Source organism: Balearica regulorum, chromosome 6 (genome assembly GCF_011004875.1).
Source record: "Balearica regulorum gibbericeps isolate bBalReg1 chromosome 6, bBalReg1.pri, whole genome shotgun sequence".
Taxonomy (NCBI): Eukaryota; Metazoa; Chordata; class Aves; order Gruiformes; family Gruidae; genus Balearica; species Balearica regulorum.
In genome coordinates, this window is record NC_046189.1 from 34849205 (window position 1) to 34875715 (window position 26511).

A 26511-nucleotide genomic window follows, 5' to 3' on the forward strand; every position below is an offset into this window, starting at 1 on the left:
GATCCTAAGGCTATTTCAATGAGTTTTGTTTAAGTTTTGATACTGATTGGGCACAATGCAGAGATGTCACATACAAGAAATGCACAAGAAGAATGAATTAAAAGTAGATGCAACTCTGAGCCACTTTTCTATAATGGAACCAAATCTAATTGCTCTGTTAACAGCAAAAGACCTTGGCCTTCAGAAGGCAGAACTGCTTTTCTTCTTCCCAACTATGAAGTCAGATTCTTTAAAACTGTTCTTTCTAATATGACCCAAATATATTCAAATGGAATCATATTCTGGGTACTAGTGAAATTTGGCTGATTGGGAAATGAGGCAGATACATTTCAGGATTTTTCTTTTGAAGTTTGTGAGTTAATTTAATATTCAGTTAAGTGGAGCTTTCATGCCAGCAGAGTTGGAATAAACAGGGGCATTGCCAGTTTGTTTCACACATTCCTTCTGCACATTTGGCCCAGACTCCTGAAAGCTGTAAGACTCTAACTTTGGTTAATCACCTCTGAAGTTACAATGCGCAGTGATTTTCTGAAGCTGAAAACTGGGGTCTGGGAAGAGATAAAAATTCTTTTTCACTTAGGAACTACACCAGTATGCTACAAAACAGCAGCTCATTCATTCTTTTCTGCTACTACCTTTGTTTATACTGCAACACACCCAAAATGTGCTGAGTGCTACATACAGAAACAAAAGAGCTTGTATTTAAAAAGAAGAGCTGGGGAAAGAGACTGAACATGGAGGCAAAACGATTACTGTGAATCATGGCTGGGTGACTCTGTTTTCAAACAAATAGACTTTTTAGAGCAAAGGAGAGAAAAAGTGAGAAAGAACTCTGAGGGTGAGAGGAGAAGGCATGAGAAAAGTGGAGGAAAGGTGCAGGTTCAGAAGTTGCTTTTTTCAGGGTTGTTGAGAGTGCATGATGTCAGGTTCAACATTTTTAGAGACAGAAATAGCAAGTGAATTCACATTAAGTAAGGGGAGAAAACAAATTTGTTTCAGTTAGCGCCAAGATCCACCAATCGGATTAGGACTGATCTTCATCAAAATAATGAACTCAATAATAAACTCAAATTAGGAGTTCCAGAGCTAACACCAAGAGTTATTTGAAAAGGGACCAGAAGATAACTGAGTTCCATAGCATAGTTTCATTTGCATTTTCAGGAATACTACTCCAGATGATTACATCATTTACTACATGTTGTGCTGTACATATTATCTAACTATATGTGAAGGAGCAGCCTTAAAAGATAAATTCTGCGTTTTCTTGCTATCCTTCAATTACAACTCCTCTCTAATGGTAGAGTGCTAGCACTAGACTGTCTCTACTTGTCAATTTTGGAAGCCTAATTCTGTGACAGGTGAGCATCAGAATATAACATTCTGTTCTAAAAATATTTAGATCTTTGTTCTTGTGCAGGTCATGCTTTTTTTTTCAAGTCTGCCTGGTTTTTGTAATCAACACACTGAGGAAAAAACAAGAGGTAAATAAAAATAATAATGAAGAAAATGAGAGGTAATGTAAAAATCACAGTAACTCACGCTTGGGCTCTCCTTGCCCTTGCTGTCTTTACTGGAAGCTCCACTCAGCTGCTCAATTAAACTGTAATGTGTTAATTGTTCAGGTCCATCTTCTCCAAAATGGCCGTAGAGACTGTGTTGGTATAAATCCAAGATTGACATCGGGTTCCCCAGAAATGACTTTCTCTGGTTTTGTTTTTCCTGCTCAGCTGTAAGAGATGTTAAAAATAATATCATTATGGTATTTTTTATTGAGGAAATGCAGACTGCATACATCGTAATGTAATTTTACAATTTAAAAATGTATTATTTCAAATGTTTAAATACAGCTGGAATTCAATGTAATAAAAGCATTAAAATACTAGCTCCTAACTCTCCAATCAGTGCATATACAGGGGACTGTTCATACTTGATATTCAAGGTGAAGGAGACAGTATGAGACAGCCAGAATTAATTTCCTTTCTTTCATAATTATAGACGAGATGGTTAATTTGGAGGGATCGTTCTACTTAGTTATTTGCTGTAAGTTTTTGTTCTTCTCTCTTAATAGCCTTACATGGCAGATGTGCTAGGTTCCTTTAGCATGTCTTTCAGTTTGACTATATTTGATAATTCTTTCCTTTTCACTACATTTTTAGCTAATAAATACAACAGTATAAAAAATACACTAATAAGGTAAGAAACAGGTCTTACTCATTTGTTATAGATCCTACTGTAATACAAGAACATTAGGAATAAACCCTCAGTTTCCAAAGTCCAAGACTGAAAACTCATTCAGAAGAACAAAACAAAACCAAAGAAATTTTCTGCAGCTTCATTAAAACACACAGGAGACAGAGGAGACAGACAATGCATTATCATTGGCTTCTTTCCTCACACTTCTTGTTACACAAACTTCTACTCTACCTTATAACCTATAGTGTTAGAAGAGCCTCTGCCTCCAGTGCCTCAAATCACATCATGATAAAGCCTTAATGAAATTGGAAACAAAACATTTTCATGGTTGAAATGGAAGAACCTGGAATATTTGGGTTATTCCCTGCTATTCTACTGACCTTCCCTGTAACACTGGGCAATGTACTGGGAGTCTCATCCAAAGCCCACTAAATCAATGAAGGTCTTATCATCGACTTTTAATAGCCTTTGCATCGGGCACTCAGTCTTTCAAGTCTTTGTTCCCTGCTTATAAATGGAAAATGAAAATCACTCCAACATCATAATTGTGCAACCAGTGAAAGTTCATTAATGTTTTGGGGACTCATCTAATGAATATAATTATCTATACATGTAAAAATATTCTCTATGAACTGGTTTGCTGCTGCAGCCCCTGCCCCAGGCTTATGTGGATGTTTTGAGGTTTTATCACTTGTGTGCATAAAGAAGCTGATGTCTTTGAACACAGAATGGAATAAAGTATTGTTATTAATACAATGTGAGAACTACATTTATAGAGCACAAAACAGAAATCCTGACCATAAGGAATGACCACAGCAGAAGTATTTTTGCAATAATGTTTTATAATTTTCTTTCCTATTTGTCCCAGCCACAATTATGAATTTTAGTCCTGTTACTGGCCCAAAATTTAGGCATATACACGCAATTAATGATTTGCTGTGTAAAATGGTGGCTTCAAGTCATGCTTAGGTATCATTAAATGTGGAATCTGCTGCCATTTAATGCAACTGCTTACACAGGATAAAATCCTTTTTTTTGCAAATTGCGATCAATACAGAAAAAAACGCTTATCTGCCTCTCTAACAAAACACATCTTTCTTGTATTAGCATATGATTTGTAAAAAGTGAAATCTGTAAAAAGAAGTGCTTATGGGCTGAGTTAAATGACTTGCAACATTTCATACAGATTAAAAATACAAAATTACAGGAGTAATGTAAATAAATGGTCTTAGCTTCCTATTCTGCTCTCTCTGTGGTGGAATCACAAAAAATGGATTAGCTCTGAAAATGCCAAATGTTTAACTCCCAGCAGACACTAAAGAACGCAGTATGCCTGTCGACAGTGCCTAGCCGTTCACGGCATTTTTAACGCATTCATCACTGTAGGTGCTAATCTCTGCTAGGTCAAGCTCACTGCTGTGCAGAGGGTCAGCACAAATCCTATGAATCACTGAAGTACTGCTTAAGCTCTCAGGGCGTCAGTGGTGCTGAGACCTTGCACTGGCCTTTGCACTCGCCAGAATTTATCTCCTGCAGGGAAGCCATCAGCTGCGTAGGCAAGGATATGAGCCACGCTCTCCTTCTCCTTCCAGAGGGCACGCATCTGCACTGAAAGGTGGCTTCCAGTACGGGCAAGCTGGTGGTCAAGACAAGACAGCAATTTCTTGGGTTATTAAACACAAAGAAAACTATTATCTCAAGAAACCTTGCTTAATGTGCTTTTATCTAGTGGAATTCAGTAAATTCCAACTTGCCATCAGTTCTTGCAGAAAGGTTTGATAATTGAAAATGGCAATATACACACAGAGGACACTGAGACATTTCACTATGGCACCATAACCAACATCACTTTGATACAGAGGTTGGAAAACTACCGCCTTGATCATTGGGTTATTATTTCGACTGGCTAATATAATTAAAAAGAAAAAAAGGGAAGCTATTGTTATAGTCACCTTTTAAATTTTGTAGTAATGTAACAGAAGACTTCTTTTTACTCACACTGCAGGGATGTATGCATAAAAACCTACAAGTTAAGCCCCTGCTAGCAAAAACTGTGGAAGAGAGGAAAAAAAGATACATACATAGAGTAGAAAGCAAAACAGTAATAAAAAGCTAATGGAAAATTAACTGAAGTAAGATCTGGGTTTAGAAGGTGAAAATTAGAAAGTTCAGTGAAGGACACTATCTGCTGCTGTATCAGAGTGGAGATGAGGGATATACATTTTTATGTACAAATTTTCAATTACCTTGTTTGTTGTTCTTTGTTAACTCCACTAAAGTCTCCTCTGCAGTTCTAAAATAATTTGTTTCATACTCTGGCTCCGGCTCAGTGTCACTGCTGCTCGCAGAATAAGTACACACTCTGAGAGCTCTGTCCTGTACAAATAAGGGTATTGCAATCATTCAGATGATGCATATACATCAAAATAATGCCGAAGATGGTATTACAAGGGGAACATTTCATATTCATCATGCAGTATAAATGGATAGTGCAACTGGAAAAAAGTCTGCATTACCAGTTTAACCAACCACTTCTCCTTCAAGTAATTAATCATCAGTCCGACATGGGGGAAATAACACATTCTTGTCCTGGTAAGTCTTCTAAGTTAGTCTGGCAGACATAGTCCAGATTTTCCCATTTTTTTCACTGTAAAATTGTTTTCAAATCTACCAACATTTTCAGATAATTTCATCCACCAAGTTAAAATTTAAAACTTCTCAAGTATGTTTAATACAGTTTATTTGTAACATGTAAAGTTATCACACAACAAATGGTTTGCCGCAGGCAATTCTAGTGGCATTTAGGATGGCCAGTAGACAATACTCATGCTTTCTGTACCAGTAAGTCCTGAATTCTTCCTAAATTCATGCCTCTTGTCCTGGTATTTACATTACAGTACTGGTGAGCCCTTAATTCCCAGCTGATTCCTATCCCTTTTCTCTTCAGGAAGCAACGCTAAGGATTTTCCTCTGGGAGTAAAGAGGAATGCTGAACAGCTCTGGACAGCTTCTAACCATGGAAGGCCTGAAGGCTTAAACCTTTCAGAAGCAGCAGCTCAGCACAACAAAAGCCACAAAATGGGTATGGGGAAGCTAAGTTTGATACTGTTCGGTTAATGGCATCTACAGGTACAAATACCAGCTACTATCCTAACCCCAATTGCCTATTAGTGGCTCAAAAGAGTTTTTAATTCTGTTTTTCAAAGAGTGGTATTAATTTCCATGTCTTCCCACATGCACGTGCCAGCTATACCCACACTAACCTTCTGACTCATAAGGCAGACTAATTAGCAGTAACACATGTATCATGAGTTAAGACGGTTTTGGGACTGGAGATGGTCAGTCACAAGTGGCTCAAGGTGAAGACCACACTGACGTGGTTGCTACTTGGAAGCCAACACTATTACACTACAGAGGATTCACCACCAGTCTGTCAATGATATACAAGACAAGTAATTTTATCTCTCTGTTTCTGTTCTAAATATCCAGAGCACGGGCCATTTAAATGTGAGATACTCCAGTCGGTAAATACATGGATAAAACAGACATACAACAAAGTTATGCCGCAAAATGTTTTTAGCCTGTTGTAATGTAAGGCTTATTAGCTAGCAGTCTGACAATTTCCTTGCTTAACATCCACCTTCTTGATAAAGTTTTTTTTTTCTCTTTGCTAACCGGCTGACCCTGTACTTCTCGTAGGGCTTGACAGCCTGGCATTCCTGATGATGAGTAACTTGAAAACCATCAGCAGTAGCTTTTATGCAGGTGTATGCATTTGCCTGTTTGCTCTTTCTGCAGTTTTCATGAAGAGATTGAAGGACAGACAGATCATTGCAGGGATTAACCAAAACCACACAGAAACATGTAAGAAGAATATTTTCCCTTTCACAGTACTTTCATAGCATATCTGCTCAAATGCTCATACCACACAGCCATACAGACAAGGAAACCTAGGCCTGGGGAAAAAAAGATATCCGAATCTCATAGAAAGCAAATGAACAAGATCAAGTTTCTCGAAGAGAAAAACAGGGTAAAAGGTCTCCATTTCCATATCTATAAAATGCCTGTGAGGATTTTAATTAACACATTTGTAAACCATGAAGACAAAGTACCTTTGGGTGCTGTATTATTATTATTATTATTAATAATAAATAATGGGATTGTAAATGAGGGGCAAGAAAGTAAATGTAGCTGTTAGATTGTTAGTTACTTTTCCCACTGTATTAAAAACATCCACCATTTCTGATTTTTTACACCACAATGCATATCTCATTTAGTAGATGACACTTCTTAATTTCTACCTTTGTTTTAGTAGTTTTCTTAGTGGTCCACTCTGGAAGAACTTTTCTGTTTTGCACAGTTTCTTCAGTATGCTCTAATGAGGCAGAGGTCACAGAACTTGCTACTTGTTCACTTTGCTTTGCAAGGTTAATTATTCCTGGATTAAGAGAGACATTATTTAAATTGTAGGTCTCATCAGCATCTTCATGACAGTGTTTCAATTACAGTTCAGTAAAAACTGGGGGGCAAGTCATGACACTTTCATTATGTCAAATAATATCTTACTACTCAAAGGAAGAACGAACTTACTTCCTGGAATAATTCTAACAACTACAGTAGCAGAATTTGATCCAAAGCCTTTTTACCAGTTAGTAAGAGAAGAGGAAGGCATAGACTTAAATCCCTCTAATAGTTTTAAAATGTATACTCTTTCAAATAAGAAACAACATTCAGTAACTACTTCCAGGCATTGTAGGATCTGCTTTGCTACTTTATGTTCTCAGAGAGAGAACAGTCTGTTAACATAAATATAATTAGAAGTACCTTTCTAGCAGAAATTCTCAATCAGCTAGCCTTTTTATTTGCTATATTTGCACTATGCAAAGTCAGAACACCAAAGAAGATAAATGGTGCATACGAAATAAAGTGATAATTGTAATTTGGATGAGAAAGTGAGGGAGAGAAGAATCAAATGAAAATATTCCAGTAAAGAATGAGTTGACCCCACCATCTGATGTATACTACTTTTTTTTTTTAACATCTCTTCATGACAATTTAATTAAGGTACAAACCTCACAAGGTTGGTGCAGTGAGTATTAGCATTAAGATCAGAACAATCTTACTGCTACTGACTTCTTATGAAGCAATTCAATGCTTGCAGTTTCTGTTCAATTTGTTATAATGACAGTGTTTAATCATGGACTCTATAGCACACTGCTGAATTGAGGTCACACATGTGGCTATTCAAGCATGTAGCATATAATCTATAACTAAGATTTCTCTTCTGAATCCTTCTTAGCTGTACCATTAATTAACAGTACATTTATTTAAAAAAATACTGAGTATTAAAGTATCTTTTATTTAGCTTTGATTTGAAATGAGCAGGGGAGTCTGCAATGAAGCATACAATGTGCGTTTGCAGTCTATTATACCATTACAATACTGCACTGGGAATATTGCTAAATCAACTAAGTTCTAAGATGTTTAATTAGAATTCTTACTATGCATCTTATGAACATATAAAAGGGGTTTCTTTCCTCCTAGGCTCACTATACATTAGCTCATTAGCAGAACACATATTTGATAGCCTTAAACTAAGCTTAAACTTGATATTTAACCTTACATACTAATTACATGGAATCTCTCTTATAGAGTAATACAGCTTTATGCAAGTTAAACACTCACAACTTTTATAGGAGCAATAAATATGCTGGCAAAGTGCTAACAACAATAACCCCAATAAATACATGACATCATTGCATTTGGTCACAATAAAACAATACTCTTCTCCACTAAACCAATTACTTTTACTGCATTTTGTACCATATCTATCATGCTGACTGTAAAAAATTACCTGGTATAAATGCTATACGTAATGATTTCTAATGCTATTGACATATAAAAATAACTCAAATATCTTCAAAAATGTATAGAAATGGTGTGTATTTATAAAAAAATGCACAGAGTTCAATGGGACTATTTACTAATACAAAGTTATTTGTTGGTTCTTTGCTGTATTGCTAGTCCTTTTATTCCTTTGACAGCTTTTGTTTTAGAGTTTAAACTCGTAGGTAGCTGATAAGTGAAAGTAAAGTATTTTATGTTTGTATATAGAAATGTATTTGAATAATAATAGTAAAATAATGAGAGTCTTGTCTGAGGTCAAGGCCATATATTCATTGGAACAGAATTTATGCACTGTGGCCAACTGAGTCTTTAGTCCAAATCTGGTTTCAAAAGCAAGTCTTTATGAATATATCTTTTCTATGTCACAACATGGCTATGCTTTGTACTTTGCCGCAAAGTCTGATCTTGAATATTGCTGAACATCTGCATTCTTATTCAAGTCAAATTCCAAGGCTGGCATATGTTTTTTCTTCAAGTACTGTTTCTCAAGAAAAGGATTTAAGTACTTAATACATTTTTCTTCCTCAGATAAGCATTATGTGTAACAAAATTTCCATATGGCTCAGGTCACAAACTTGTTAACCTTATGCATTCATAAAAAGAATATCTTCTGCTCTGCATTTAACATTTCTGTTATCAATTGTCATTATTATAGGACTTCTGCTAATCAAAACAGATGTCAGGGCAGAAATAATGTGATTTTCAGTGTAATTGACATTTTACCTGAGGACGCTGGTTTTGGAAGGCGACTTTGAAAAGGTCGTATACCTTTGGCAGTCATGGCTGGATCAGATGTTGAGTGACTAATTATGCTTTCCACAGAATCCTGGCTCTTAGCTGTTGAAGGCACTTCTCGCTCAAGAGTTTTGGCTTTTACTGAAGGAGCTGAAAGAAGAACTTGCTCAGATGGTGCAAGGACTTCTGTTTCCAAGGCTGATTCTTGCTTAGAAACGTGTCGCCCTGTAGATCGGTTCCCTGAGTCGGGGAGGGGGAAGGTTCCAATGCCGCTGTCCAGCGTCCTCATCTGGCAGGAAGACTCTAAGATACAGGAAAACTGTGATGGGGTGGAGTGTCACTGGTATTTAAAGGTATTTAAAGGCAGTGAGAAGGTCTACGGGAAAAAAAGGCATCTTCAAGGGAAGGTTTCAAGGAAAGAAAAACATTTTGCATTTTGTGAGTATGCTGCTACCTGTCATTTGTATGCTTTTGACACAATACATCTATCTAACTGAATACAATGAAATACCATTTTGAGGTGCAATTAAACTAACTAACAGATGCCAAAACATCGAAATTGGCCTGCTTCAGAGTTATGATGTGATAATGAATAAGAAAGGCATGTCCTAGAAAGTGATTACAGCTGTAATTTTTAAATGATTTAGTTTGAAGGGCCACAGAAAATCTGGAGAGTACCAATGCGAGGGATTGAGAAGCGTAATTTATTTCTCCCTACAATAACCCACACTCCACAAAAGCTTGGCCTCTCCATACATCTGCTTTCTTCTCTGTTTCTCTTATAAGAAGGTACCAATCAAAATGTATCATTTATTCTTACACAAAATTAAGATCTACAGAATTTCCTAGAGATACCCGTCTCAGAGTGACCTGAAAAATTTGGGTAACAACACTCATGCCTTTGTTTACTTTGCTACACTCTGGTTCTGCACATCCCAGTTTGGTTAAGTGTACGCTTTCCAACACAATGCCAGACACGGATACCTTAAGTACTTGGTTTGGAAGTGGTATGGTCATACACAGCCCTCCAGCTACTTAATCTGACTGGAAAGCTGCACTACTAACCATGGAACAGAGAAAGATGCAAGGGTAGATACATGCACGTTGCTATTCTAGCAACTAGGATGTAACAGCACCACCCTGCCCTGCCATTTTCTATTGATTCCCAGAGACTTGCCTTTTGTTTGTATAATGAGCAAACAATATCAAAGGGACTGTGATGTAAAGGTCCTTCTGAGAGGTATAAACACCAAGGAGGGTACTTCAGCACTAATGGTTGGAAAATGAGCATAATTTAGTTTAAACGTCTGGAAACATCCCTTGACAGTGAGATCTTCAGTCTGTGGCAGACACTCCCAAAGGAAGTAGAGGAATTTCCTTTGCTTTGAACAATTTAAGGCTACACTGGATAAAAGATATACTGCAGTGAACAATTGTACTCTAGCAGGAGACACAGAATATGACCCAATATATCTTTGCCATCTCTATTTTCTGTCTTCTTGCGTATTGATTTTTTTTTTATGGTATGTCCATTTGTTATTTAAGTCTGTTGTAGTTAGCAGTCCTCTGTAAAATCATTTTCACAATTTCTTCCTCTGCAGCGTTTCTAATACTCTCAGAAATTTGGAAATACTTCTTCTCTATGGGCTTTGCCTATTTGTTTTTGAAATAAGAACATTAACATTGTCATTTTGCATTAATATCTTAATCTCAATGGGCCTTATTTGATACCAAGTAAGAAACTACTTACAGATAAATTAAATGTCTATTTACGTTTCCTGGTTCTTGTCAAAAGAGAAGCAGTCCATATTTACATGGTCCTCATTACCTTATCCTCGTCACTCAGGATCAAAGAGATTGCAAGTCATACTGAGCACATTAAATTCACAGGGCCCAGATGACCTGCAACAGCAAAACAAACTATGTGCTATCTTTGAAAAGGGCAACAAGTGACTGATTTCTCTCACACAAGTACTGCATCCCAATTAATTTTTTCCATAAGTAAAAGGAGATAAGGTGTGGAAGCCACGGCTAGCTGGCAACTGTATTTTCCATCACATTTTTGAGCTAATATGTGCCACAATGATTTTAGAAGTTGCTGAAGGCTATCCATGAAAAGTGAAAAAGGAGAGAATTATATTTGGTTCTGCTGCAACAAAGGGAGGTATCCCAGCCATTGAACCCTCTTGCTCTAGTTATCCTTCCCTTAAGATATTTTTTGCTTTGTTTTTGAATAGTAAAATATCTAACTAGAAGTGGGTGAACTCGGGGATATAACAGAACGCAAAAAATTAAGTTAAAATGCTAGTTGTCTGCCCTTGCCATTTACTCGGTAGATATTCAAGATTAAACAGTGTGTTAGCTCATGGACAGGCAATACTTCAACTAATGACTATTAGTGACAAAATTAGTAAATAATGGAAAATATAGAATAAGAAAGCACTTCCATGAGTTTCCTCTTGATCAGAAGAAAGACACTTCTGCAACACTGGTTATGTTGGCGAGGCAGAGCTCTTCAGCAGAGACATGGAATAAACTGGAAGCACCATAGAAAAGAATGTCCTGAAAACAAAAATTTGAAGAGTCTCCCCTCTACTGACTGTACAGTTAACGCTGGATCTGATTTTGCAACTCAGTTTCACAGGGACTCTGAATAATTTTGTAGTGTTCTTTTTTGAGCATTCTCGAAGAAATTAAAAAGTCATTGCCTCCTAATTATTACAGGAAATTAAGTAGACTCAAAATGTAAACCAAACAGCAAAGCTACATCTTTTCCTCAGGGAGAACTGGAAGATGAACACTATTTTATCTTCTAAGGTCATGTTTCTTAAAATGACATAAGGATTTGTCTTGAGCACTGTTGTGTATGTCTAGGAACAGACCATGAAAGCAACAGCGTAACATCAAGAGGAATGAATATTGAGGGCCATACTGCCAAGAAAATAGAGTTTCCTGCTGTTTCCAAAATAAATGGGAGAGTGATGGAGAACAGCAGCAGTGTCACATTTAATTAAAAGATACTAAAAAAATAGTTTTTATCGATTATAGTCTTCCTTCATAGAGACTTTATCCATAATAAAGGAAATACACCAGGTGGAAAACAGATTTTAAAACAGCTCACTAATTTTTAATTCTGAACAACCACAAAAGGGCCTGGTTTTCTGTCCTGGCTTCAGCTGAGAGGGTTAATTTTCTTCATAGTAGCTAGTATGGGGATATGTTTTGAATTTGTGCTGGAGACAGCACTGATAACATAGAGATGTTTTTGTTCTATGGACCTGTTGTTGAGCAGTGCTTACACAGAGCCAAGGCCTCTTCTGCTTCTCGCACTGCCCTGCCAGCGGGATGGCTGGGGGTGCACAAGAAGTTGGGAGGAGACAGAGACAGGACAGGTGACCCAAACTGACCAAAGGGATATTCCATACCATATGGCGTCATGCTCAGTTTATAAGGAGCTTGGGGGAACAGGAAAGGCGGGGGGTGGGGTGGCGGCGTTCGGAGTGATGGCGTTGGTCTTCCAAAGTAACCGTAACGCATGACAGAGCCCTGCTTTCCTGGAGATGGCTGAACACCTGCCTGCCCATGGGCAGTGGGGAATGAATTCCTTGGTTTGCTTTGCTTGTGCATATGGCTTTTGCTTTACCTATTAAACTGTCTTTAGCTCAACCCACGAGTTTTCTCACTTTAACTTTTCCAATTCTCTCCCCCATCCAATGGGAGGGAGCGAATGAGCGGCTGCGTGGTGCTCAGCTGCTGGCTGGGGTAAAACATGACACTTTCACAGTGCTCAACGCTCAGCAGCTCCCATTGTGACACTTAAAGATAGATTTTTGAAAAATCCTGTGACTCAACTATGTTGAGCAATCCTCAGAAAACTAGTCCTAAATCTACAGAGTACACCATAAAATTCTTTATGGATGTTAATTTTTCACTAATAATAGTAACTAATTCACCCCTAAAGCTATATTATACAAATAAAAAAGTATCTCTCAGAACAATTTGTATTACTGAATGAAAGAATATACATTATCTTGTGTTGTTTTTAAACTTTTATGAAGCAACAGCAAAATCAAAAAATATGTTATACATCCCAGTGACAGCTTTCAAACCAAACCTTTCATGGCCCATCTGATTTCATCAGTTGCACTGACACTTCAAATGACTGTTATCAGCGAGAGCTGCACAAGACTACATAATGAAAATATGGTAAAGTTAAATTCCTGATGCTGCGACAGTACTACTCAATAGATGAAAAATCATTCTGCAAAACATTGAAGTCTGAAGAGAGTTATATATGAGCTTAATTGCTTTTGCTTGTGTATTTTTCCTGGCATATAAGCCAAATTCCTTGCCTGATTGGTTTTTTTTCCCCCTCTTTCCCCACCAGGGAAGAAAGAAGATCATGCAATGGTATTGATTCTTATAGTAGACACAGATAGACTCACCATCTGGCATTTCACTGAACAGTCAGACTAGAATCAAAAGTTTAAAATACTGAAATAGCCCCTTCCCTCCCTTCCATCACATGGATTTGAGTCTGAAGTCTCTGGAAGTCCTACTGTAGAGGAACATTTCTCAAAACAGAAAACAGAAATAAGGAAGAATTCAGAGAAATTTCTTGATCAACAACCTCCTGACTGCATGGGAATCTTCTGATGACAGAGTGTTGTAAGAGCTTTGTGGACATTTTGAGGATGACCTTTAATGTTACGAAGCTTCTCAGCCACTGAGCAAAAGGACTTAAAACTGCATACAAAGTTTTCTGAAAGTTTGCTGAACTCTCTACTCCTTAATAATTTTCAGGTTTAATATTTTCACAGGCAAGATGATCATGCAGTTCATGTCCTACATTAACTGGGCGCCATGGTAAACCGTACAGTTGGACCGGCTTTGGCATGTTCCAGCATCACTGATGTTTTACAGAGTTTTCTGGTATCAGCAGACCACCAAGACCTCTTCAACATGGGATCAGCACCCAAATTAGATGGAATAAAAAGGATCTTTGAAAACTGTGTGCCATTCTGAGGGTGTGGACAAGAGGAGAACAGAAAAGAGACATACACTCAGGCTGGTAGGTATCAGGAATTCTAAAAATGAGATCATCACTGGGGAAAATTACAATAACAGCTCCCTCTGTGCGTTTTTTTATATCTTCCTCTGAAATGCAAAAATTAAAGAGTTAGAAGTAAACATAGCCCACTGACAAGAACTGACAACCTAGAATTCATTAACGTCTTTTAGAGCATTCTCCTGAGCATAGATCATTTAAAAATGCATCTTAAATACCAGCAACAGATCATTAAACCTAATTATTTTTCAACTTTTTTACTTCTTCTGAAACATTTGCCACAAAGATATGATAAACACATCGCCTCTAGCTCAGAAACTACCCTACTACAAATCATTGGAGATATTGGGAGAGAATACCCAGGGAAGCTGACTGCTGACCTTGCTTTTGTGTTCCTTCAGAGGCATTGGCATCAGTCACTCTGAGAGTGAGAGGAGCTCTCAGCCTGACCTGGTACCACGCTGTTTTACATTGTTGTATAGCACCCTTCTCTGTTCCTCTTTTTATACAACACATGTGAAAGGAAAATCAATTTGGGGGAAAAAATAAAAGAAAACATAGAACAGCTATGATGAAGGGAATTGCTTCCAGCACAACACAAGGAACATGGGTCCAGCCTCCCTCAGGCTAAGTTTTACACTGATGGTTGCAAAATAGGGTATTACTCAAAATAAGCAATGGAGCAAAATCTGTCACACTTTTAGACTAGGTACATGTTAGTCTTTCTAATGTTGAATTTCTGTAAACCTATGTTAAGTCCTAGAGATTTAATTAATTTCATACAATAGAAGACATAAGGTGATGACATAGCTTTTAAACACAGCTTCTGATACACATTTTCTCAATAACATGAAAAGATACTTTTACTAAGGGAGATATAATGCCACATGTTATTGTAAACACATCTTTAACTGAATAACAGGAGAGTGTTTTGAAATGTTTCCTCAGGTAAAGAAAAGATTCATATTCTACTAAAGTCTTTTTATGTTGTATCTGAAAAAGTTTCACAGATGCTTCGTCTATTCACAAATCACATACTAGTCTTATTTTACATAGAGACTGTTATACTTTTAAGAAGTCTGTATATTCACTTATGCTTATTTTGACCATCTAGTTAAAACAATATGTAAGTTTTATTATGATGCTTAAATCATCCATGGAAATCTTTACAGAAACCACAAGATCCAAAATTTTACCCACCGAGCTGAAATAAGGCATCAATCAGCAATTCTATTAAGCAGGTATATTGTCTTATGTGCATATATAATGTCATTCAAAATGGTCAGGCAATTTACCCACTTTGAATTAAACATAGTAAGGGGAGACATTTCTGGATGTGGGCATACAGGGAAGGACTTGAGTTTTGCCACTCTACCAACTTGTGCCATGACTGACAGAAGGCAGCCACCTCTCAGTGCTGCTTGAGGACGTTCTGAAGCAGCTCAATAACCTCACCCTTCCCTGTCAGATAGAACCTTGATGTTACTAATGAAATATTCGGATGGGTACCAGATGCAATTACTACTAAGAGCCATTGTATCTACTTCAGATGACTGACACAAACTAACAGTGTCTGTTTGGAGGTAGCAAAATTACAGAAGTGTGTATGTTACTTAACTCTGATGTCTAATCTATCCTAACATTTAAAATAAACAGCAACAAAGAGGACAACTGCACCGCAGGTCAAAAAGATCACAGGTAGTTCTGCTTACATCAGGCTTTCTATGTATAATGGCAGGAGCACAGGGACATATTTTCTTTCAAATAAGCATCCCACCTCATGAAAAATGTGGAATTCTCCCGGGTGCTCACCACTACAGCTGGTTTGAGATCTTCCTCACATAAATTTTCAAGTTTTGGCCTACAAAACTGCACATGATTGACACAAATTTCAGCTGAAACCTTTGAGTAACCACCAGAATTTTCCACAGAAAGCAGATATTTTCAGGAAAAAAAAAAATCAGTCAAAAATAGCTCTGTATCAAGAACAGTTTCACTGGGAAATTTCTAGCAAGCTGTTTTCAGACATACAGATTCACTTCAGCCTTGAAAGAAGGCTTTGAGAGAGATGTAACACTGAATGAATGGGCTTTCTTCAAGGACACTAAAATGAAAGGGCATAATTCCCATCAGTAACAAAATACACAAATTCTAACAAATTACCTGTCTTTGCATTAGAAAGTTCAAGACTTTCTACAAAGCTGACACAGGGAACCACAGAACATGTAGTTGTTTTCTGAAACACAAAGGGAGTATAATTTTTCTAGTATTTTGAAACATACCAAATTATTAATACTTTTTTCTTTTTTTCAGAATAATATTTCAAATGTAAATAGGTCTCCGAAAAATTGCTTTATCAGTTAATAAACATCTTTAAGCTACATGTGGCATTGGCAGGAAGAACTTAAACTACAGATGGCAAAACAGATCTCTTTATTTGCACATCCTTCCCTTCATCTGCAATGCTAAAGCAACCACAAAAAAATGAATGTATTTCTGCCAAATCAATGTCAATTTTAAGTAGATTATTCCTTCTGGGTTTACACCGTAATTTGATCCAATTAGTCAAAGATGAATGCATTATTGTTTTCTATCTAGATCTGAAGTATAACCAGTACACAAAATGAAAAAACCCCAAAGGCTGTCCTAGGTAACACCAGAAAAGACACAAGTTTTCACAGCCTGGATACTCCCATGGGGACTGCACTGGGCAAATGGAATTATTTCTAATGTATCCTAAGGAAGGGTAAATGGCAGGAGGACTGTGCAGTGTATTTTCAAATGATGGATCTATGAGTGAACTTCATTTGTGGCTGCTTGAATCTGGGATTACAATTTATGCTTATTTATTAGTACAATAAAAATATCAAACACAATAAATACAGACTTTATGACTTATTTAGTGTTCTATTGCTTCTTCCTAGTCAAGCTTTTTTTTTTTTTGCAAAACACACCAACTTCAATATGTCATTTGTCCAATAGTTTGACAGTTGTCTTCACAGTTTTCCATGACCACAATCCCATCTTTGAAATGTATTTTATGAGTTGAAACAGATAATTGCTGCCTCATTTTAATTCCAGTCCCACAATTCTACTACTAAGTCAAAACATTAGTTTTAATTGATAGTGAGTATTAATAATCTTGTTCTCCAATTTGGAAGTTATCTATGGGTTATTTTTTTCATCAATAAGTACTTCCCATCCCCCTCTAGGGATTTAGATCCCTTGCATGCTAGAAAGAATGGTGGCAAACTACTTGGAACTGAGAACAAAACTTCACATGAGTTAGAAAAAGAACTTGGATAATTCTTGGAATTTTCTGCTCCACATCTCTCAGTGTCTATTAAATACAAAGGTCTACATGCAGCTTCCATCTAGGAAAGTCCCACAACCAATGACATCTGAAATGATCTCTCTGTATTATAATTTCTTTCTAAAAATCTGCTCACTGTTCCCAGGAGACAGGATATTAGAAATAGATACAACTTTAGTTCTACTGGAAAAGAAACATTGTGACTTACAATTAATGCAAAGAGCAACTTTAAGCTCTGTGTAAAAGGTAATCAAACGCACTCCAGCTGCAGCCTGGCTGGTAATGAGGCCAGCCTAGAAATACTTTGGGGAGCCACTTCTCTTCTTTTTTGGCTGTATGTGTGTCCCCCTCTTGGTTATATGGCTGCACTTGCCAATCAGTCTTACAGATTTCCAACTATCTTTAAGAAATCCTTATAGATGACTAACAGCTGAGAAGAAAGAGAAGTCCTCACATCTGATGCAAGGTGTGAATCCAAGGTAAGCAACAGATCTGCTGCAATGTAGAAATGTGGCTCTTCCAGGCTTTTTCACTGACAAAGAATAGCCTTCTTTTTCCCTTGGTACCCTAAAATGTAAAGGTTGGGAGATAACAACTGCACTGTCTAGGGAACATCTTACTGGGGATTGCTCATTCAAGGTGTAGATGGATGCTTCCCTTCATTTGCCTTTCTCTAACAGAAAAGACCTATCCCAGCTCTCTGAAATTGTACCTGTATGTAGCAAAGCCCATGAAAGGAGGGTTTATTATTTACTCAGGTGCTAGCTAAGGGCTGCCGCAGCCATGCCTTTTCCATGTAACCACAGGCCTATCTCTTTCTCTCTTCATATTAAAACACAGAGCTAATCACACCTCTCTGTTAAACAGTGATATCACAAGGATAAAGAACCTAGGAGTTTGGCAACCAGTATATAACCAACCTGCAATCACTTGAATTAATAATGTTTCTGTAGAAATACCTTTACTCTAGCTTTTTTAATAGCAAGTTGCAAAATATTTGCACAAAGAATTAAGGCTGTTATTTTTGCTAGTATCATTAGAGGTAGCTTGTTTTAGTTTGGGAATAACTGCATTAGACCGCAGTTACAAAAGAGAAGAGGTCACACTTGGCATCCCAGATACCTGGGCTGCAAACAGCGCCCAAGGGAACATTTGCTGCTGGTATTTGGCTGTTCCACTGAGGGTTTCTGTTCACTGAGTAGCGCATTTGAAGCATACAAGGATAATGGGATGGAACCACTGATTTACTTACTCTTAAGCAACTGTCTTATAAATTGGAGTTTGGTTTCACTCACATAGAGATATTGTCTTTGATTTTCTATTCCCAACAGATAAGACTAGTGATAGTGCTTTAAGCATAAATGCTGTCTCTGGTAGACACAGACCTATTTATAAGTACACAGGAAGCTCTGGGTTTTGCAAATGCACAGGAGAAAATACTGTATTTATTTTAGTAACATCACTGCTTTTTGTTTATTAGTACAAAAAAAGACTGAAATTAAAGCCATATTAATATTAAATGAAGCTTTAAATATAATTTATTTTCAGTTCTGCCCTGCAGATGGCTTTAGTTAAGGGTACTACTAATAAACAGTTACAAATATGCATGCACACCTGAAACAGACTGATTTTATTTCTTAATTAAAGAAGTGAAAACTCATTAACAGAATGAGCACAGAGAGCTTTGAGTAACTTTTAGGTGAACTATAATCCTTCCATTTCAGTATTCCAGTTCAGCTCCTCCAAACGAGCTGAATCACTGGGAAATAAACTGCATGGAAGTTGGTAATAAACCATTGTGATTTAAAGCCAGAAGAATGAACAGAGATTTTTTTCAGAAGTCTATTTTTTGCAAAAAAAAGTGTATGCAACATTACATGCTGTTTCAAAAACACCGTTAGAATGACCATTTTGAAACAACATACTGGATCTCTTTGCATGTTAAACACAGCAAGTAGGGAAATCATTCATTGTAAACTTATTTGTTGATTTCTTTTCCTTTTCCTCACAGTGGATTGTTCAAACACCGAGAAATTCTCAAGTTCACCTAGTATTAAAACCAAGGCACTAATTATATATGTATTATTTCTCTATTACAGTGATTTTTTTTAAGACCCTGTTTCTCTATGATATGCTATGATGGCTAGTTGGCTAGTTGCATAATCACATGTCAACAGTTCAAGTCTCTGACTGAAGACAATTAAACCCAATTAAAAATGGCAAAGACAACTACAAAATTGGGAATAGACATCCTATTCTCAGAGTGAGAATTTTGAAAGGCATATGCCTGTACAGCTCAAAAAGAATTGATAATTCAGGTGAAAATGTCTTTTTCATAAAAATTCTGCTAGATGTCATTGTAGAAAAGGAGCACAAAGTCCATGTGAGCACAGTTGAAACAAACGTTTAAAATAACTCAACACATTCAAAATGCTTTTCAGTTTGCTCAGTTCTACTTCAGGTATATGAATTAGAGTTAATAGGAAATGCATGACTGAAGCTCCATACACACATCTACAGAAGGTCCTAGCCAGAAGCAAAAGCCATGTAAAGTCGAGAAGTTTCAAACAGAGGGACTCATACTGTTATAGAGAATGTTGGCATGCACTATTCTGTAGTAAGTATGATAATCAGGCACAGTCCTGGTTTGAGTGATAAAACTGAACACAGATTGGACCAGACCGTAAAGTAGTGTAAATCAACATAGCAGCATTAACTTCAGAGTTGAAGAACCCGGCCATCCTGTTTAATTGACATTTTAAGCCTGAACGAGACCAGCAGACTCTCAATATCTTGAATAATAATTAGACCATATCCTATATATAATGTATAAAAAAGCCACACTTCTTGTTCTAGTGATAAAATTTGGTATTTCTGGGTGAATAAATGTAATGACAAAGAAGGAAATTAACAGCAAATCATTGTGGCTAATAAGGAAGTGTTGATCCAAAATATTAATTCTCTCCACAGAAGGAAGACAAGCTAGACAGTAGGCTGTAGCAGTGCTGCAGAAGAATTGGCAATTAGACAAGTGTTATGTGTACTATCTTTTAAAGCACAAAGAAATGATTTGTCTTTGCCAGACTGTGAAGAAGGTAAACTGACATAAATTAGAAGACACTAATGGATGGTAGTTTCTTATTATTCACATTGTCAAGGTTCTCCGTCATCTCAAAGGAACGTAAGTAACAATTAGAAAAATACACAGAAAGTTTCACTCTATTATCATAGACTCCTTCAGACCATCATTTCAAAATTAATCCCTCAAGAAATACCCAAATGCCAAACGAGTCAAGAACACAGTACAGCAGACACGATTCATTCCATTTCTAGTGGCCCAAACCCACATAATACTGTTCCTCTCCATTCTGCAGAGTAGCCTGTTCACCTTCTCACTCATATGAAAAACACATGCTAATAACATTCCACTGAAAAGATGCAGAGCAACTCAGCAGAAGGAGGAGGATACTTAATCAGCTTTAAGCACCAGTATGAGTTGTTTCTGATGACCAAGTCCTAGGATGGTAAATGAGGCACTGCAGAATGCTGCTTCACACCGCCCTGGAAGGCCACTCAACAGCATGACCACACCACATCTTCAGTAACATGAATACTGCAGCTTATTGGTGCATTGGTCATGGACAGATTTAGAACAATATCCTTGAAAATATTTGAAACTCAACCAATAAAGTCCCTGAGCAGGAAGACTTCCCACCTATGCGCTTCTAGGGGTATGTTTCTACACACAAGAGTGTCAGTTGTTTTTGCAATGCCTACTGGTTATTAAACAAGATTTCCCCTCAGTGATGCCACATTTTAGCTACTCTGGTTCCGAAAAGTAAGTAAATCACAGACACAGTCATTTCAATGGTGTTGAAGGATCAGAATATGAAGATAATTGCATTAAAATGTAAACGCTTTGGAGATATTAGATGGAAGCATGAAATGACACAAACTTTGAGGAACTCACAGAGGCATTTAGGTGAGTGAAAGTACAAATATAACTGGTTTTTACCCACCCAGCTCAGTTCTGTTTGTGCACTTTCACACATGCCTCCTTGTCTGAAGTATCCTGAGGACAGTGAGACCATGATAGATAAGGACGTTGTGAGGGTCTCCCTCATATCTTCCAGGCCCCTTATAGCACTAGGTTTTGAGGCTTTTTTGTGGGTTTTGGGTTGTTTTTTTTTTTTTAACGAACAAGTTTGGATCCTGATGTTGCTAGAGGCAAGCAGCTTATTTTAGTATTTATGAATTCATCATTGTTTTAGCAGTTGGGAACCTAGTCCTTTGGATTAACATCCAAGCTGGTTAGATATAGCAAGTGAGCATGCTGTTAAGCTGCCTGTTACGCTGAAGTCCCATGTCAAAGCTCCAGCCGAGGAAGCATGCGTACGAAAGCAATACAGTCAGCACCTACAGATTTAACACCTACCTCTCAGCTTCCACATGCACACAGGGCTTTAGAAATTGTCTTTGTTACCGATGTACAAATAAATGCACACATACTTGTACCATTGCTACAAGTACGATATGGGGGATATATATAGGGGGATTAATGAAAAAACTAATACCTTGTATCAAAAGATAACATTTTTGAGCATGCAGATTCAAAATAGGAACAGACAGACCCAGGCTGGAAACGGATTTGGTGTAACTGGTTTTGTTTGATGACTTTTACAGACAGCAACCTCACATGTAGAGACTTCTAGGTACTCCACAGCTTTACTGGGTGGTGTTGGGGAAGATAAACCAAACATTTTTCCTATATCTGATCCTGTATAAATGAATGACTCAACTGCTATATCATTGATAAGGTGATTGCTAAATGGTTCTTCTCAGCTTCTATCAATGGCCTGATGAAAGGAATTAACACTGACAGTGATAAGTTGTTTTCTCAGGCATTGAGACTTCATGACAAGAAAGGATTTCTTCTGTGGTCAGAAGACATTTTATCAGTTGAATATTGTTCTTCATTAAATGCATTAGAGGTGTCCAAGGATTTGCCTGACCTTTAAGCAACTTCTGGATTATCCTTTTGCCTCTCCACACTGATGTGGATCACCTTTCTTTACTGAATGCACAGGCTGTAATGCAGATCAATTTGTTCACCATCTTTCCTCTGTCAGTTACTCTGTTACATTTATCTCAGTAATTCATTACAGACCTCACCTAATCTGTCTCCAGGTTTTGAGGGTTCTTTAATGTAAATGTTTTTGCTCAAATATGTCAGGCTTAATGGACATGTTTTAGGATGATGCATGTCAGACTTAATGTATTTACCATATTAATCAGGCTTGTTCCCTTCACATCTATTTCCATTCCCCAAGAATGAGAAAATATGAATTCAATAGCTATTTACTCCAGTAAAAATACCCAAAGTTTTAGTAGTTTACATAATGGTGGATAAAACCAAGTCTTTTGATTGGCAGAGGGGGGTGTCCAGTATTTTTTCTTCTCTTCCTGGAAGCTTGGCGCAAGCTTATTAAACAAGCAGATGAACTGCTATTGTTTTCATCAAACTTTGGAAGAGGCAATTGGATAACTTATAATTAGGCATCATGAGTATGTACACTAAATGGCACATTCAGAAATAAAATCTGAAACATACTTTTTTAGTTCATCAGATGTAGATTTCAGAAAGAAACCAAGAGAAAAAAGGTAGATGACACTGGAGCAAGGATCTGTTGATTAGAAATGGTATTGGTATGGAAACAAAAAGGCAGGCTCTGTATCATGGTCTAGATTTGTGAGGAGTCAGATAACAAGCAATACTGGGGCACCACACAAGCAGTAAAGAGTAACCACCGGTTCTAAACGATGCAGGTGAACAAACATGAGGGGAAAGGTGAGAAAATAATATCTTGGCAGTAAATGGGTATATATGTGGTAAAACCATACAGAAGAACCAGAAAGAAAAGAGGAGTCAAACAAATTTACCTGGGGTACTAGAAAGAATGCAGGCCCTTCTCCTCATAGAAAAGTCAGCTTATGAAGTGTGTTTTTTTATTATCATATATATAGTTTCATAGTATGGCTACTGGGTGCTCAATAAAACAATATCAGAATACACAGATAAGGCTATAATCTTTAGTATTTTGATACCTCAATACAAATAATTATAATGCTGACATTTCATTTTAAGTCAAACCCACTTACATCTATGACATGTTACATGCCCTGCATTTGCTATCAGTATACCTGTTAAATTGCTATCAAGTTGCTACTTATCTAAAACTTTTAAGTTGCATCTTATGTATAAAATTTGCTGTGAAGGGCATTCCTGGTTTCTACTGAATACGTAGTTTGATCACTTTGCTGCATATAAAGCTTAAAGGGGTGGGCTTTAAATCACAACACAACATATAAAATATCAACCACACTTCCTTTCTAGAACATTAGGCATCTAAGGGATTCAATCAAATGTGCTCTAAAGAAGACAAATCTCCAAAAAGTTGCTTAAAACACAGACCTTCCTTTTTCTGACCAGACTGCCTTTAAACTAAACTGCAAAATCCTTCTGCAAGGTTGTTCTTGGAAAGTAGAAAAAAAGATGATAAAGCCTGCTATAAGGCAGGTGATTATCAAGAACTTTAATAGAATTGAGCGCTGGGCTACAGCAGAGCTACAAAAGAATCCCTTGACCTCAGTGTATGTTTTTGTTCTAGCATAAAGCAGCAAAGTCTACAATGTACTTCTAATGTTGCTTTGATAGCGTGGAAGCCCAACCCTCTATCTAGCTAGAGACTTTTCAAAACCCTTTTAAGAATCTGCAGGCATTTTCTCTGTATTATAGAAATGCCAGTATCTACAAGGTTCCCATTTAATGTTAGATGAATCAATTTTGAGCAACTGACCTGGACCTCTGATGAAAATTTGACAAAAATTAGACCCAAGTCTTTCTTCAAAGTTTCAAAAATTCTGACTACATTTATCTTCATAATCTTTGCCTGGCTCTGAATTTCACCTGAAATCCTCCAAACAAACAATATGGGTCAATGCCACAGTTAGATAATTTCTTTCCAAGACCTGTGAATCTGTCTACTGTGGATTCTAACTCCAGCCTGCCTCAAAGAGTAAACTCCCCTTACAACTACAAGTATGTAGTATCTTGTGCTTCCAGTGGAGCAGATAGTACCAACAACACCCTGATCATATTCAACATTGACTCACTTCTCTAGCGAATTTGTCACCCATTAGGGGTGACAAAGAGAAAAGGAAACTGGATCCAGAGAAATTATTATGCGGCTTTCAAACACCGGGTTTGGTAAATCACCAACGTATCGATGTTTGAGAAAATGGCACACTCAATTTCCTCCTTCAGCCTCAGCATAGGTTTAGATCAGTACTGAAGAATGATATGATGAATTATGACTAACTTTTTTCTTCATTACAGGTATATATTCCTTAAAAGAAAACAAGGTCAAGAAACTTTTAATTTGGGTAGGGACCTGTATAGCCAAAAATATTTTTTGTCCTTTAAGGAGCCCATATTTTAGCCCTAACAGATAAATACTATAATCAAGGAAACTGTCTTTGGTATGACTGTTACTTACTGTATACCATAGCACTCTCATGTGAAGTTGTCTGCAAGAGTGAATTATTCAGTAATTAGCATTTGTTTTCTTGTGCCATGGATTTTTGGTTTTTCCCTTGAAGCTGTTCATCAATGAAAACTCTTAATACATTATAATTAACACAATCACACTTTTCCAGGAGTGGCTGCTAATTCAAAAAACTACTTTAAATATGAAACTTTAGACTTTCTCGTAAATGCTTTTTTCTTCTCAAGATGTCCACTTATTAACTTCTCTATGTAAAGGTTTCATTTGTAACCATTTTGTAATTTTTTTGGCCATTGTGACAATGAGGAAATTCAAGACAAACACTGACATTTCTACTCCCTTGGGGGAAACAGAATTCCTTTTCTTTGTAAAATGAAGGCTTTTTTATGTTTACATGGGAACAATACTGTCAGGAACTTAACACATCGTCTTTGCATTCAATAAAGGAATTTTTTTTTCTATAAGAATATTTGGAGACCCTGCCGTACCTGTCTGAGACGGGGAATCTCTCATGACATGACGGGAAAGTCAATCTTTTTATCATGTCCTTCCTCTTATTAGGTACTTGGCATTTCCCACTTTATCACTTTATTGCAAAGGGCTTAAGGAAGGAGCTCTGAAGATGAGTGGACCTGAAAGGGATACTCCTGGATTCTTAGGTCTCCTGTCTGTGGGAAATGGAAGCACAGGTAGCATCTGTGCTGCCAGGGCCACACTTGGCATCCTCACTGACCGTACAGCAAAAGCATCCAGGGTATAACATATTTTTGTTTTAAAAAATTTAAAAATGTTCTAAATGTACATTTAAGTACAATATAGCACAATATAAGTGACTGCTTCATGTGGAATCATGTGTTCCTGAGACACAGGTATACTAGAAGGGAGATTTTATATTACTGTGCATTCTTGTATTCTTTCAATTTAGCAAATCCAGGGAGTCAGCAAAATACTTAAATTTGTTTAGATCACCAACTGACAATAAATTAAAAACCTAGCACCTGGCATTTTACACATTTTTTGTTTAACACACCCAGGAGTACCTCATTATTAGAAAGTGATGAACCAGCATTGTCTTACATGATACCAACCTTGAAGACTGTTCAGTTATATGTATCTTGTTTATTAGCTAATGGAGCAGAAGTGATGTCAATTTAGGTATCTTACAGTGACAACTACAGCAACATGTGTTTTTCCTATTATTTCTTTACCACAGTAAAGAACATCTTCCCTGCTTAATCACAGCTTTTCTACATCTTCTATACATTCAGCTCTATTTTGTTAACAATTTAGATCAAAACTAGTGAAATAAACCCATTAAAGTATAGCTACAAAACCACAGCGAACTTCGTTTTCTTAAAACAACTGTTTATGATGGTAAAGAATGCCTCAAGAAATTAATTTACAGCCCACTGAAATTTTCAAGATTTCAAAGATGTGGCTGTTCTGGAAGAACTCCCAACACTGTGAAACTGTTCCATGAAAACAACAGACCAAATGCCTCCACCAGGACATGAACTGCTCAGGGGACTGAACAACTGCCCTCTTTGATCAGATTAAGGGCCTGGCTCACTACCATGCGCTTGATGGCAGTGAGGCATAGCATTTTCCGAGCCATCCTTCCTGTATTATTCCCTTCTGCTTCTGATAACCAGAAGCTTAAGACTTGATAACAAAGCAAGCCGAATTTGGCTCTCACATCTCAGGTAATTCTCTATACTAAGTTCTTTAAA

The 26511-nt window shown here is 37.1% G+C and overlaps 1 protein-coding gene across 7 annotated transcripts in view; it reads right to left on the reverse strand.

Moving 5' to 3' along the window:
• The window catches only part of NCKAP5 (NCK associated protein 5), a 395279-nt gene that overhangs the window by 25081 nt on the left and 343687 nt on the right, over window positions 1-26511 (reverse strand). For 4 of the 7 annotated variants that reach the window (XM_075757171.1, XM_075757172.1, XM_075757169.1 and 1 more), the window contains 4 exons: window positions 8824-9138; window positions 6495-6631; window positions 4440-4569; window positions 1540-1727 (listed from right to left, as the gene is read on the reverse strand). In XM_075757171.1, coding sequence (XP_075613286.1) covers window positions 1540-1727; window positions 4440-4569; window positions 6495-6631; window positions 8824-9138 — 770 coding nt within the window. Of the gene's footprint in view, window positions 1-1539; window positions 1728-4439; window positions 4570-6494; window positions 6632-8823; window positions 9139-26511 lie in introns of those variants that run through there. The other 3 variants (XM_075757174.1, XM_075757176.1, XR_012836176.1) reach the window with 3 other exon arrangements.